The 12,922-nt window shown below is 41.9% G+C and overlaps 1 protein-coding gene and 2 pseudogenes across 1 annotated transcript; 2 read left to right on the top strand and 1 right to left on the bottom strand.

The window, feature by feature from the left end:
* The first annotated feature begins 2,940 nt into the window (after positions 1-2,940).
* Positions 2,941-5,622, top strand: LOC135697320 (phenoloxidase-activating factor 1-like; annotated as a pseudogene).
* A 320-nt stretch (positions 5,623-5,942) lies between these two features.
* LOC135697284 (serine protease easter-like) lies at positions 5,943-7,037 on the bottom strand. The gene is made up of 2 exons (XM_065216908.1): positions 6,685-7,037; positions 5,943-6,619 (listed from the first exon to the last, which is right to left on the bottom strand). The coding sequence occupies exons 1-2, from the start codon at positions 6,972-6,974 to the stop codon at positions 5,983-5,985; spliced, it is 927 nt and encodes a 308-aa protein (XP_065072980.1). The 5' UTR covers positions 6,975-7,037; the 3' UTR covers positions 5,943-5,982.
* A 9-nt stretch (positions 7,038-7,046) lies between these two features.
* On the top strand, positions 7,047-12,693 carry LOC135697321 (heterogeneous nuclear ribonucleoprotein L-like; annotated as a pseudogene).
* Positions 12,694-12,922: the final 229 nt, after the last annotated feature.

The following is a 12,922-nucleotide window of genomic DNA, read 5'->3' on the forward strand; positions in this document are numbered from 1 at the left end:
CTCTTAACAAAAATGTTCTTGAAATGCACTGAACATGAAACACTTAGCTTCACAAAAACTGTTTTATTACGGATCTATGAAGGACGAGTTTATTCCCCGGCGGTATGATGTTAACTAACTTTATTCTCCTACCTACATGATCAGCTGGCTAGTGAGAGTCCGAAGACTCTCAATAGCCTTTATCTCTAATCTCTTATCAAGAGATCTCCTACGACGAAACAGATATACAAATGAAATGCGACGGACAAAGACAACTACACCTATAAACTTGTGGATCACGTTTGCTCTCCCTGTTAACCCTCGCTTGACCAATTTATTAAATTAGACTAGAGATATCATAATCATCAAACGAACTTAAATAAGAACATTTAGACAGCCTAGTAGCATTAAGTGGATTAACAGAAGAGTTAGGATGCTGGGGTCCGCTTAGGGAGGCAACTAGCCTTTAAAGCAACTGGCAACTAGCCTTTTAATGTATTGTCTGTTTATTTTGATTATTGCTTTAAAATATCAATTTGGTATATACGTGAAAGGATGAAGCAGTGGGAGATGGATTTTCGGTTTCTTTACAATAAGCATCACTATGTGTCATTTTCTCAAAACCTCCAATAACCGGCCTCTTTAATCCCTTCCTTTTCCCATGGCTTTCAAGTGGTCCGCATAGACTATTCAGCCATTACCCGTCCTTTATCCTCGGCTTTGGATTGACTTGCGCTCCCATTGCGCTCTTAGTAGATGTTACACCTTATTGCGTCTGACTTAGATCCTTTTGAGCGCTTTTGAGTAAATTCAAGAATGGTGAAGAGTTAAGAGAAGAGGATGATTTTTTTCTGGACACTTGTAGTTCCTGTTCCTTATTGTGTTCTAAACAGCTTCATTAGCTCAGCTTGATCAAATAAAAATTTAGGATAATGGTCTTGCTTGGGTGGATTTTTGTCTTTGATGCTTGGATTAGCACTTTTATGATTGAAATATGATTCAAAGAAACGTAGACAAGCATTGCCTCGACAACATAGAGTGGATTTATTGAGTATTCTAGGTCTTCATTGTAAATCTGATTAGCTCGAAAAATTAGCTTCTCAGTGAAAGGTGGAATCGCTGTTTTTACGATTTCCCACCATAGGAATCTGGCCGCAAATTAGCGTTTGGTTAAGCCTATTAACAGGAATAATTTTCTTGCGGAGCTGGGTCTCAAATTGTGATCAAGGGATTAAAGACAAGTGTTTCATATATAAGATGTAGGAGAACTGGTTGAACTTCTGCCCCATAGCGTTGAGTTCAGGAACAGTCAGAAAAGAGCTTGAAAAAGTTCACGATATTTCCCGAAGTTCAACAAGGTAAAAGTTCGCGAGTCATAGTGAGTTTTGGTGAATATTATCAACACTACTTCTAAGGGTGAGAAAATCGCCATGCCAAGGATATTTTCGTATATCATGGAGTAAATCGAGCAAACTTGTTGAAAATTCTAAGTGATTAAGCAAGACTTATATGTAGTTTAATATCGAGATGGTTGCAGTTTCCTTCGTTACCGCGATTACAATTTGTGAATTTAGAAAAATGTGGTGCCTTCCCGTTTTTGACAACCGCGATTTCTTTTTTTTTTTGCATTCTATAAAATGTATCGATCGCTTTATTCAATTTGAAATTGTACTGGATCACTCTTCATGGTTTAGAGGTCCATGTGGTATTTCATGAAAAAATGTCCAGAAAGCACTACCCATCTAACAATTTGGGCTGCAGACTAGCTGATACAACTGAAAAATTATGCATCTAATTTGTGCCTGTATAGGCTGGTCTGCAGCTAGAATTGTATGTTGGGTAGTAAATATCCGAGGAAAGCAAATTGCTGATGAGGTTGTGTTGACAAAACCGTGTAGATATCGCACCTGGATTTTTTTTTAATTACTGGAAAATCAGGGAAAAAGGTAGAGCGCTACTTCATCGTTATCGCCCATTTCCGTTCTATCGATCAGAAAAGATCAATAATATCAATGATTTCACCATGCACAAAACAATAATAGGTTTGTTCCGATGCGTTAGTTCATTAGCTACAACATAAATTCTGTTAGAGCACATTGTATGAATATTTACGTTTTTAATTTATTTTTTGCTGTGTAGAACGAATTTATAATCAAGAAGCAGTATTAGATTTTAAACAATATCTCAACAATTGTTGACTCTTTATCAAATCCAACGGTACGTATGGAAAGGTGAATACATTTACAAGTCATCCTTGACATTAATATTCCCGTTAAAAAACAGAGGTAAAGCGCGGGTTGTGCTTAGTAGGACAGAAATTAGATCAAAACAGGGAATTTTGTTTTCTTCATTGAGTCGACACCCTGATTCTCATCATCCGTGAGCATATCCAATTGATTTCTCAAATTAATTTCATCAGAAGGGGGATCAAGAGATTGCCCTTTTCTTTTGCATTTAAGCAGAAAAACGTTTCTCCAAATCGACTTCCAAGCATATTACTGGAAGAATCCAAAGGATCGGAGAGGAATTTTTCAAAACGATGTCCAAGCAGGATTACCTTGGGTAGGGTCAAAAAAAACATATCTCGAAATTGGAATATCGCAACAGAGATGTGAAAAAATGTCACGCCATTTTTGAATTCCAAAGAATTTAAAAGATCGGACTGCAGCAGACTGAAATTCCAATTCCTTTAGCGTTCGGGAAACCCCCTCGGTAAAACCAAAGGGCAAACCTATCATATCAAAGATAAAGCAAACAATGTCCACTAAAATTGAATGAGAACTTTGAAAAGAAAATCCCCCGGCGCTAGAAATAGTCCTTAAAGCCTACTGCGAGCAGACAAAGACCGGACTGAACCAGTTATACAAATTGCTTCTTCTGGAAAGAGGGTACAAGTGTCCAAAATTTCAAAAGAAAAACCCCAGTCAGTGTAGTGATCTCAACTCGATCAGACGCTCCAGAATGGAATTTCCTCCGGTTTTGATCTTCCTCTGCACGTTGATCAGCATCAGTTCAACTGAGCAGGATTTTCGCTGTGGCTTGCCTCATGCAAGATCTACCTACCTGATCGTTAGTGGTCAGGATACCAGCCATGGTTTATGGCCGTGGCATGTTGCACTGTTTGTAAAGTCAAGGGATGGACAGATGCAGTACGCTTGCGGTGGAACCTTAATCAGTCGTCGGTATGTCTTGACTGCAGCTCATTGCGTGGTTAGTACCAATCCTCACCAATTGAAACGCAACGTGGCCGATATCACCGTGTTGGCTGGGGTGTATAATATAGATCATCCGGAGGAGTCACAACAGAATCGGTCGGTCAAGACGATTCACATGAACGGATATTCGAGGGATAGTTTCCTGCACGATATTGCACTGTTGGAGTTGCAGAATCCGATTGATTGATTGACAATGAGCACGTTTTGCCAGCTTGCCTGAACCAGAAAGCCACGCTGCGATACGAAGTAGGAACGGTGGTTGGCTGGGGGTATGGGGAGAGCGATAGAACGTCGCCTACTCTGAAGAAGCTCACACTGCCAGTGGTAACGGAGTCGGAGTGTTTAAAAAGCGATCCGGGGGTTTTCGAAGATGTGCTCAATAATGAGATGTTCTGCGCTGGTTATGCTAATGGTAGGTTTAATCAGGGCCCCGGAATTTGAATTTTTGATTTTTTTTTAAATTTCAAAACAGGTTCTGCGCCCTGCAATGGCGACAGTGGTGGCGGTTTGGTAATGCAACAGGGTGATGCTTGGCATGTTGCCGGCATTGTATCGTTTACAAAGTCTCGCCGCGCTGAATCTCGACTGTGTCTGACTGAGTCATACACCGCGTTCACGAATGTCAGTGCCTACTGGGGCTGGATTGAAAACGTCACAAATATAGATTTTAACAATCTTTACAATGAAGAGAGTAAGTATCGGTAAACTTAAAACAAAATCTGGATCTAGTATCATATTCCGTTTCCACTCCAACAGAGAACGTACCGTGTACAACGCCTACTGGGATACAGGGAACCTGTGTGCCACTCCAGCAGTGCAAGCACATATTCAACATAATTCGGGCATCGGTCATTTCTCAAAATGACGCCTACTTCATCAATGATTCGATCTGCAAAATCGGCGGAATTCTACGGGCTGTTTGTTGCCAGCAGGACCAGATAGAGCCTATACCGCTGCATCCAAATGCATTACTGTTGCCCGTCGATTGCGGTCGATCTTTTATTCGTTCCCAATCTGAAAACAAGCAAGATACGTCCACATTTTTGCCTGTGGACTTGGAGACATACTTCAAGTCCCCGCGTACATCGTACGGGCTAGGCAAAAATGTGCGTCATCTTGAAAACTGTCGCTTAAATGGCCCTTCGCTCATTTTCAACTTCTATTCAATTTTCATACTGCCGTACTCTAACAGAACTATCCACCTACATTCTTCTAAAGATCATTCTCTAGCTAATAAATCATCACACTAAAGCTTCATGTTAGCATTTCCAACCAACTCTGAAAATCGTTAACTTCGCGTATGAAGTAACATAAAAAAAAAAACACTTTGAAAGATACGTCAGTTATCGAGTTTCCCTGGATGGCGATGGTACGCTACCAGAAGAAGAAGAACGGAGCTATTCCGTTCTGTCTGGGAACACTGATCAACCAGCGATACGTCCTATCCATGATTGGGTGTATGAGCAAACTCAAAAAAATTAAAGTGTAAGAATATTTCGACAGTAAGCATGCATAAGGGCGTCTACGCGATGATCGATTCTCTTCATCGATTTTCTCTTTGCATTGCTACAGCTAAACGAAACAATTTTCTAGAATTTGTTAAATGCAGAGTTGTAACAGGTTGTGTTGCCTATCAAAAGCAGCAGTAAACGCACCAAGAAACGTTAATTCTAGCGAGTCATTAACACAAGAGAAAATCGACGAAGAGAATCGATCATCGCGTTTACGCCCTTATGCATACTCACTGTCGATTTGTGTCTTCATAAAAATCAGATTAATCTAAAAAATGGAAAATTTCAGAGATCAAATCCGTTTGGGTGAACACAAGGAGTCAACCAATCCTGACTGCGGAATCGACCATGGCGGTGAACAATTCTGCGTGGGTCCTGTGCTGGACGTCAAAATCGAATCAATCGTTCACCATCCCTTGTTTGACATCCCCGTGTACAGAAACGATGTTGCATTGATTCGAATGGTCTCGGACATATCATTCACCGGTAACATCCAACCGGTTTGCCTGCCGTTGTTTTCCCCGCACCGATCTACGATACCGGAGGAGCTAATCATGACCGCGTGGGAAATGGACCTCATGAAGGGAAATGTCTACCGTGGTGAACTCCGCCGTTATTCCAATAAACTGGTGAGCCTCGACAAATGTCATAAGGCCTACGAGAAAATTGGATTCATTCCGGAGTCGCCAATCCAGTCGGATCGAATATGTGCCCTTCCGCTGGGACCGGAGTTCAATTGTGAGCTGATTCATGGAGCTTCAATTGGAGCTTACGTGGATATGGACGGCGAGCGATTTGTTCTATTCGGTCAGTGGAAGTTTGCTCCACAAAATTGTACTTTCCGGAGTGTCATTCCTGGTTTAGCCATGAGCATGGGTTACTATTTGCAGTGGATTTTGGAGAATATTGAACCTTAGCTGTTCGTGACTGGAGTGCGTGCAGCTTGGATTTGTTTGCCGAGATCTCAGTTTTACTGAGCGTTGAAATTCAGCAAGCAAACGTAATTTTTTGTTGTGATTTCTGCCCTGCTGCTCGGAGGTGCAAAATTACTGAAATTCGGCATCTAGAGCTAAACTTGAACGGAAATTTGAATTTTATATTATTAAGTGCGGTAGGTAAGCCATGCTATAAAATAGTGAAAAATAAAAATCTCCAGAAAATGTAAACTTTTTATTTAGAAATTGTATTTGTTATTCAAAATAAAATCTGTTGATGAATTTTACTCCTTAGAAAACATGATTATGTTGGACAAATTCCAAATCACCTTGCCAATCTCCTCACGCCTCTATATTGTCCGTAATCCATTCCATGTATTCGGTGATGCGCATTGCGAGGATTGGCACCGTTTGGCGAGCGGTGCAGTTGAGTGGCGCAAATTTGGCCATAGCAAACTGGACATGTCGCTGGGTTCCTTCAACGTCCACCACTGCTCCGATCGGTGCTCCTGCCATCCGAGTGCACACATAGTTCGGTCCCTTTTGACGGGCACAGAATCGGTTGATCTCAAGCTCCGGAGTGAAGCCAATCTTCTCGTACTCTCGCTGGCAGGCATCCAGATTGTAGTTCTCGACCTGGTACTTCTCCAACTCACCAACGTAATGCGTCGGGACGTTCATTTCCAGCTCCCAGGCCGTCAACAGCAGATCGTGTGGAATGGCATTGAGCAACTCCGGAGTCGTGGGAAGACAAATCGGACGAATGTAATCATTGTACTCGACTTCACGGGACATCCGCATCAACGCCAGGTCATTGGTATACATCGGTTGATCAAACTCCGGATGGGAAACGTACGATTCGATCGGAATGTCCACCACCGGACCAGCGCATTCCTTACGCTCGGAACCATCGCTCTGCTTCAGCTCACTGCAATCAGGATCCGTTAGCGCTGACTGCTCTCCCAATCGAATGTAATCCCTGGAAATAGATTTTCCCAATTAAAAACTAGCGTCTATCTGAAACCTGTTAAGCAAGCAACTTACGGATCCTTCTTCGTCTTCCTCACGCATCCGATCACCGACAGCACGTACCGCTGGTTGATCAACGTCCCGAAACAGGTCGCCGGTCGGCGAGTCTTGTTAAACTTTACCAAAGCAATCCATGGAAATTCAAACACCTTACTCAAGATGCCAGTTGGATACGGAGGGTACTTGGCAACGCCGCACTCCTTCGGCAGGAGCGCCAACTTGGATGGATTCAACTTGACCGGTTCCCGCTGGGCACCCACTTGGATGGCCGCGATGAGCGCTATCAAACAAACGAAAATCTTCATTCTGGAACTCTTATAACAACGATCCGCTTTGAGCAATGTCGCTGCTAGGACTAAATGGCACGATTTGCGACGATGACGACGTCGGCGGTGAACAGTGAAATACGAATGGAGTGAGAATCAAGAAGTTGTAAATTGTGGGATTTTTCCTCCAACCGGTTGAGCGAGTGGATTGAAGACAGAGTGTGCGAAGTGACGATGCTGTTGATTTGGTTCTAGGTGTTCTTCAAATAAGATTTTTGGTTCTTCCCCTTGTGCTTCATGCGTCAATTCATGGCTGTTGTTCGAACAAAACATCTTGCGTGGTTCTTCAGATGGCACATTTTGAAATCATCCCATGAGAACATTGCCATAATTAGTTGTAATTACTACATCCTTGAGTTTAATATTGTTTTATGTCAAGTAAGTTATAAGCTATTGGAGTCGGTATTTACAGCTTACACTGATTCTTCAAAGCATCAAATGGATTGGTGATGTGAGCATCGAACAAAACTGGCCAAGTAGAATGTAATGATTACCCGCATAAGCGCGAACCATAAATTGACCTTACCTAAAATGTTTATAAATTGTTTATAATCCCTGCTAAACTTCAACTGAAATGGTTATGGAACTTTACATGAACGTTTAATGATAAAGTTTTAACCTTAAGTATTATAGTTTTTTGGAAGTGGACCTTACAAATAATGGGTTGTTAAGAACCATTACCATTCAAAATTCTTGTTTTCTCCATACATTTTCTGAAAGAAAACTATACTAAAACCTTTTAACTTATGGTTTGAGAACATTAATGGTAATGGTTATGGTAACCAGTAAGGTCCATGAATGGTTTTGTAACATCGATCAACTTTATGTGGAATATATCGCAAATTGGTTGCCTGTAAATTACTGATTACCAATTCACGATATATTTCACGTAAAGTTGAGCGATAATACAAAACCATTAATGGACCTTACTGACTACCATAACCATAACTATTAATGTTCTCAAACCATAAGTAAAAACGTTCTAATATAGTTCTCTTTCCGATAATGTATGGAGAAAACAAGAATTTGGAATGGTAATGGTTCTTAACAACCCATTATTTGTAAGGTCCGCTTCCAAAAAACCATAATACATAAGGTTAAAACTTTATCACACAAACGTTCATGTAAAGTTCCATAACCATTTCAGTTGAAGTTTAGCAGGGATTATAAACAATTTATAACCATTATCGGTAAGGTCATGTGATGGTTCGCGTTTATGCGGGTAGTCCATTCAACCTCTATGATTAACTATATAATAGATAACCTTGTACATACCAGAGTTGATAATAGAAGAGTTACGTAGAGTGAAGCTTGCTACACTGATGTCGATCAATGGGTATTTTTTTTCATTTTGGAAGCCTTTGTATTTGTTTATACCTCGGATGACTTCACCTGGGTTGTGAAATTTTCCTTCGTTATACAATAATGTTTCCCATGCAACAGAGTCAGTTTGTCTACTTATGCACGATAGGTAGACGGTTTGACAGTTCGATGGGTAGAATTTGGTTTCAGTCTGCGTAACACTTCTATTATCAACTCTGGTACAGCCAAACATACCTTAGGGGCTCTTAATAATTTACGTAGACCCTTTTTCTAGAGGTATTAGACCCCCTGCTGGACAATCGACCATTTACTTCTTTAGAATTTTTTTTTTTGACCGTAGGCACTCGAAACTTTTCCTAAACAATCCCCCCCCCCCCCCCCCCCCTCACACAACTCAAGCAACAAACCGGTGGAAACTAACGATTTTAAAATGGCTCACTACTTGACTAGCCTATTGGTCCCAAGCAAATCGATTAACGAACCCCATTCTAGTCAGAATTCTAGTACTACACTAAGTTTGTTTTGATTCGCTATGAAAGTTTGACAGATAAAATGAGGGGTTCGTGGATATTTGTATGTTTCGAGGGGTGCATCGATTAGCTTGGGGCCGAAGAGAGTACCAGAGGTGAGCCAAAAAGTTGAGAACGTTTCTTCGGTACCTTCTAGTCTTAGAGTTACCTCAATGCTACTAGTCCTAAAGTTACCTCTATGGTATACTGCTTGGATATCGATTTGGAAATCTCTTCTTCGATCCTTCGGATTCGTAGTAATCTGCTTGGAAGTCGATTTGGAGAAACGTTTTTCTGCCGCCATGATGCCTAAATTAAAAAAAGGGCAATCCCTTGATCCCCCTCTTCATGACATTTATTTGAGCAATCAAAATTCCTTTAAACATGCCAAGAAGGAAAAGGTCCTCCCTATTGTGATAACCACTTCCGATTTCCATGTTCTTCGCAAGGAACTTTTGAAATCCGTTAAATTCAAGTTTCCACTTCATATTGGTCGTCGGGGTGAATGCCGTGCACGGCTGAAACCTTAAATGGATTCATACGGCTTCTCAAGTATCTTGCTGAGAAGCAGCACCAATTTTTCACTTACGACACCAAAACTGAATGTCTGTTCAAGGTTGACTTGAAAGGTCGGCCCAGTGGTGAATTCCTGTATCAGATCAAAGAACAAAACATTGCTACATGACAGCTAAATGCATGAATTGTGGTGATTCCTCTTACGCAAAGGACGGTTGTCCTGTCAAGAAAGATCCTAAGAAATTGAAATGTTAAAATTGTGGTGAAAACAAGGGGTGGTCACTCTACACATTTATTTCGCGCAACATTTTTTCACAGTGTGCCACAGCTGTACCGGCAGTGCCGAGAAGTCATTGAACTGACTTCTGTTTGCTTGTGAATAATGCCTTGTTTGGCAACCCGGTATTTTAACAGCGCTTGTTTTTGTTTTCTTTTTCGAAACCTGAGATGACCCGGGAGTAGGAAGAACATTTACGGACCTTGTGGGTAGAGTTTCACCACCGGTTGGAAACTAACTTTTTAAAATTGGCTTAACTACTTGACTAGCCTATTGGTCCCAAGCAAATCGATTAACGTATTCCATTCTAGTCGGAATTCTAGTACAACACTATGTTTGTTTTGATTCGCTATGGATGTTTGACCGATAAAATGAGTGGTTCGTGGATTTTCCTATGTTTCGAGGGGTGCATCGATTAGCTTGGGACCGAAGAGAGTACCAGAGCTGAGCCAAAAAGTTGAGCACATTTATTCGGGACCTTCTGGTCTTAGAGTTACCTCAATGGCTTCACCTAGTACGAGTCTACGTTGAGTTCCAGGTTTTTCAACAGGTTCCCTCCTCTTTGCTTGCCCGTGTATGCTAGTAAACAAAGCTCAATTCCAATGATCATGGCGTTCAACGGAAACGGTGCCGGTGGTGACTAGGAGATAATCGAGACGGTTCCGCTCAATAGCCGGAACAACAACAACATCAACGTAACAGATGAGCCTCGGCGAAAGCGCGAGGTAGCAACCCGGCCCAACCATATCCTGCTGTTCAGCATCATTAATCCAGTCTATCCTATTACCAACAATCAATACGAAACTAACGATTTTAAATTGGCTCACTACTTGACTAGCCTATTGGTCCCAAGCAAATCGATCACGTACCCCATTCTAGTAAAAATTCTAGTACAACACTATGTTTGTTTTGATTCGCTATGAAAGTTTGACAGATAAAAAGAGGGGTTAGTGGATTTTCCTATGTTTCTAGGGGTGAACCGATTAGCTTGGGACCGAAGATAATACCAGAGCTGAGCCAAAAAGTTGAGCACATTTATTCGGGATCTCCTGGTCTTAGAGTTACCTCTATGCTATTACAGTGGACGTTCTTCACACCAGCTGCTCACCCAACGGAGAAGTGCAACGTATCAAGATATTCAAGAAGAATGGAGTCCAAGCTATGGTTGAGTTTGACAGCATTGAATCCGCCACCAGAGCCCGCGATGGCTGTGACACCTACTCCGGTTGCTGCACACTGCAGTGTGCCTTAGGGTGTTTCATTTTGAAAAAAGTGATGAATTTTTGATAGGCCACCCTCCAGTTCGATTCATAGCCCCAAAATATGAACCTGTGCAAAAAATGGTAAAGATTGATGAAGGTTTAGAGGTCGCGCCAATGATTTGGATTTTGTATGGAGATTTTGGTGAATTAGTATGGGAAATTATTGATTTTCGTTTACATTGCTCTAACTTTGGTTGTAGTTGTCCAAACGTTGAAAAAAAAAAATATGTGGTTGTCATGACAATGATCAACAAGCCTGTTGTTGTTGCGATGAAATTGGCGTTGTTGCCTTGTACATATTCATCTGTCAATTTACCCTATTTTGCCATTTTTTCACATTTTTATAATTCTTGATACGCTGCAAAACTGAGCGTAGCAACTGTAGGCTTTTTGTTTATTGCCATAGCAATAACATACTAAATTTTTTCGACATTTGGACAAGTAGAAGCAAAGTTATAGCGATATAAGCGATTTTTTAAATTCTTCCATAGTAATTCCCATACAAATTTCAAATCATTGGCGCGACCTCTAAACCTTCATCAATCTTTACCAATTTTTGCACAGGTTCATATTTTGGGGCTATGAATCGAACTGGAGGGTGGCCCTTCAGAAATTCATCACTTTTTTCAGAATGAAGCACCCTAGTGTGCCTTCATGAAGATCGACTATGTCAAGCCAGAAAAACTAAATGTTTACAAAAACGACGTGGACTTCAGTTGGGACTACACATTGGAAGCAGCCGTCTCCAAGGATGCCTGCAACGGAGGAGTCCCGTTGCTACACGATCCAACTGTTGATCCTACCATCTTCGGCAGAAGATCCACCCCGTACAACGACCGGCAATCATTAGTCAACCATGGTCTTAAACCAGCCCTTCTGGGAGCCGGCGGATTAAACGGATTTGCACCGAATTTTTCACCGCCTGACCCGAAACGGACCAGCCAACTTCATTCAACCGGCACAGCAACAGGGTGCATTGATGATGGTCTACGAACTCGATAAAAACACAGCCATCATTGATAAACTGTTCAATCTGCTCTGCCTGTACGGAAATGTAGTCAGGATAAAGTTCCTGAGGAACAAAGAGCATTCAGCATTTGAACAACATTCCAATCGGTAATGATGGTAGGGGAAACGCTCCTATAGTTGCGGTACGTTAGAAGCGTTAGGTTCCTATAGTTGTGCATGGAGACTCAATACACAACTATAGGGACCTAACGCTTCTAACGTACCGCAACTATAGGAGCGTTTACCCTAGCCAAATTCAGATTGCATTTTCCAAGCAGAACTACTTGTCAGAGTCCACCAACCTCTACACCGTGCCGGACAATTCGATCAGCTTCAAAGAACAATAGCTTCATTTCCCGAGCAAGATTCTCCACTTCTTCAATTCTCCACCCGGTATGTCCGAGGATCTGCTGCTGACTGCATTCACCACCAAGGACTGCCACCCGTCGCAAGTGCGAATGTTCCCGCTGAAATCGGAACGTTCCTCCTCCGGATTGGTCGAGATCCCGAGCGTAGCCCTGGCGGTGAACGCCATCATGAAGTGGAACCACAGCACGATCGATCACAAAGGCACAACATTCCCGGTCATTATGAAGCTGTGCTTCTCCTCCTCCAAGACGATGAACGGTGCGTGAAGCAACGAGAACATCGAAAACATGGGCATGGACATAGCACCAGCACCTGGCAACCCAATGTCGGCAGCAGCCGCGACAGCCTACGCCGTGCTAGCAGCGTCCGGTGGTGTAACGCCCATTTCGGTGACGGACGACTGTCTCAAATCCGAACACGATGAACCAATGTAAGAGCACAGAGGTAACTCTAATGTGGACCGTACACGATTGCTTTTATTGACAATAATCGTATTGTCAATACATTCAATATTGACGTCAATACATCGGTATTGACAATATTTCTGTATTCACATCATCAATATTAACGTCAATAATTCCCCTTCGCGTCAATATATTGATACGTGTGGGGTTTGCTTAAGACCAGAAGGTCCCGAAGAAACGAGCTCAACTTTTTGGCTCA

Source organism: Ochlerotatus camptorhynchus, unplaced genomic scaffold, assembly GCF_037179485.1.
Source record: "Ochlerotatus camptorhynchus isolate MF236.1 unplaced genomic scaffold, CSIRO-AGI_Acam_v1.1 ptg000070l, whole genome shotgun sequence".
In the NCBI taxonomy this organism is placed as follows: Eukaryota; Metazoa; Arthropoda; class Insecta; order Diptera; family Culicidae; genus Ochlerotatus; species Ochlerotatus camptorhynchus.

Excerpts from the sequence above, each read along its gene's own strand:
- LOC135697284 (XM_065216908.1), bottom strand. The coding sequence starts at position 6,974 with ATGAAGATTTTCGTTTGTTTGATAGCGCTCATCGCGGCCATCCAAGTG. Across the intron at positions 6,620-6,684 it reads AGGAAGACGAAGAAGGATCC|GGATTACATTCGATTGGGAG; the intron begins GTAAGTTGCTTG and ends ATCTATTTCCAG.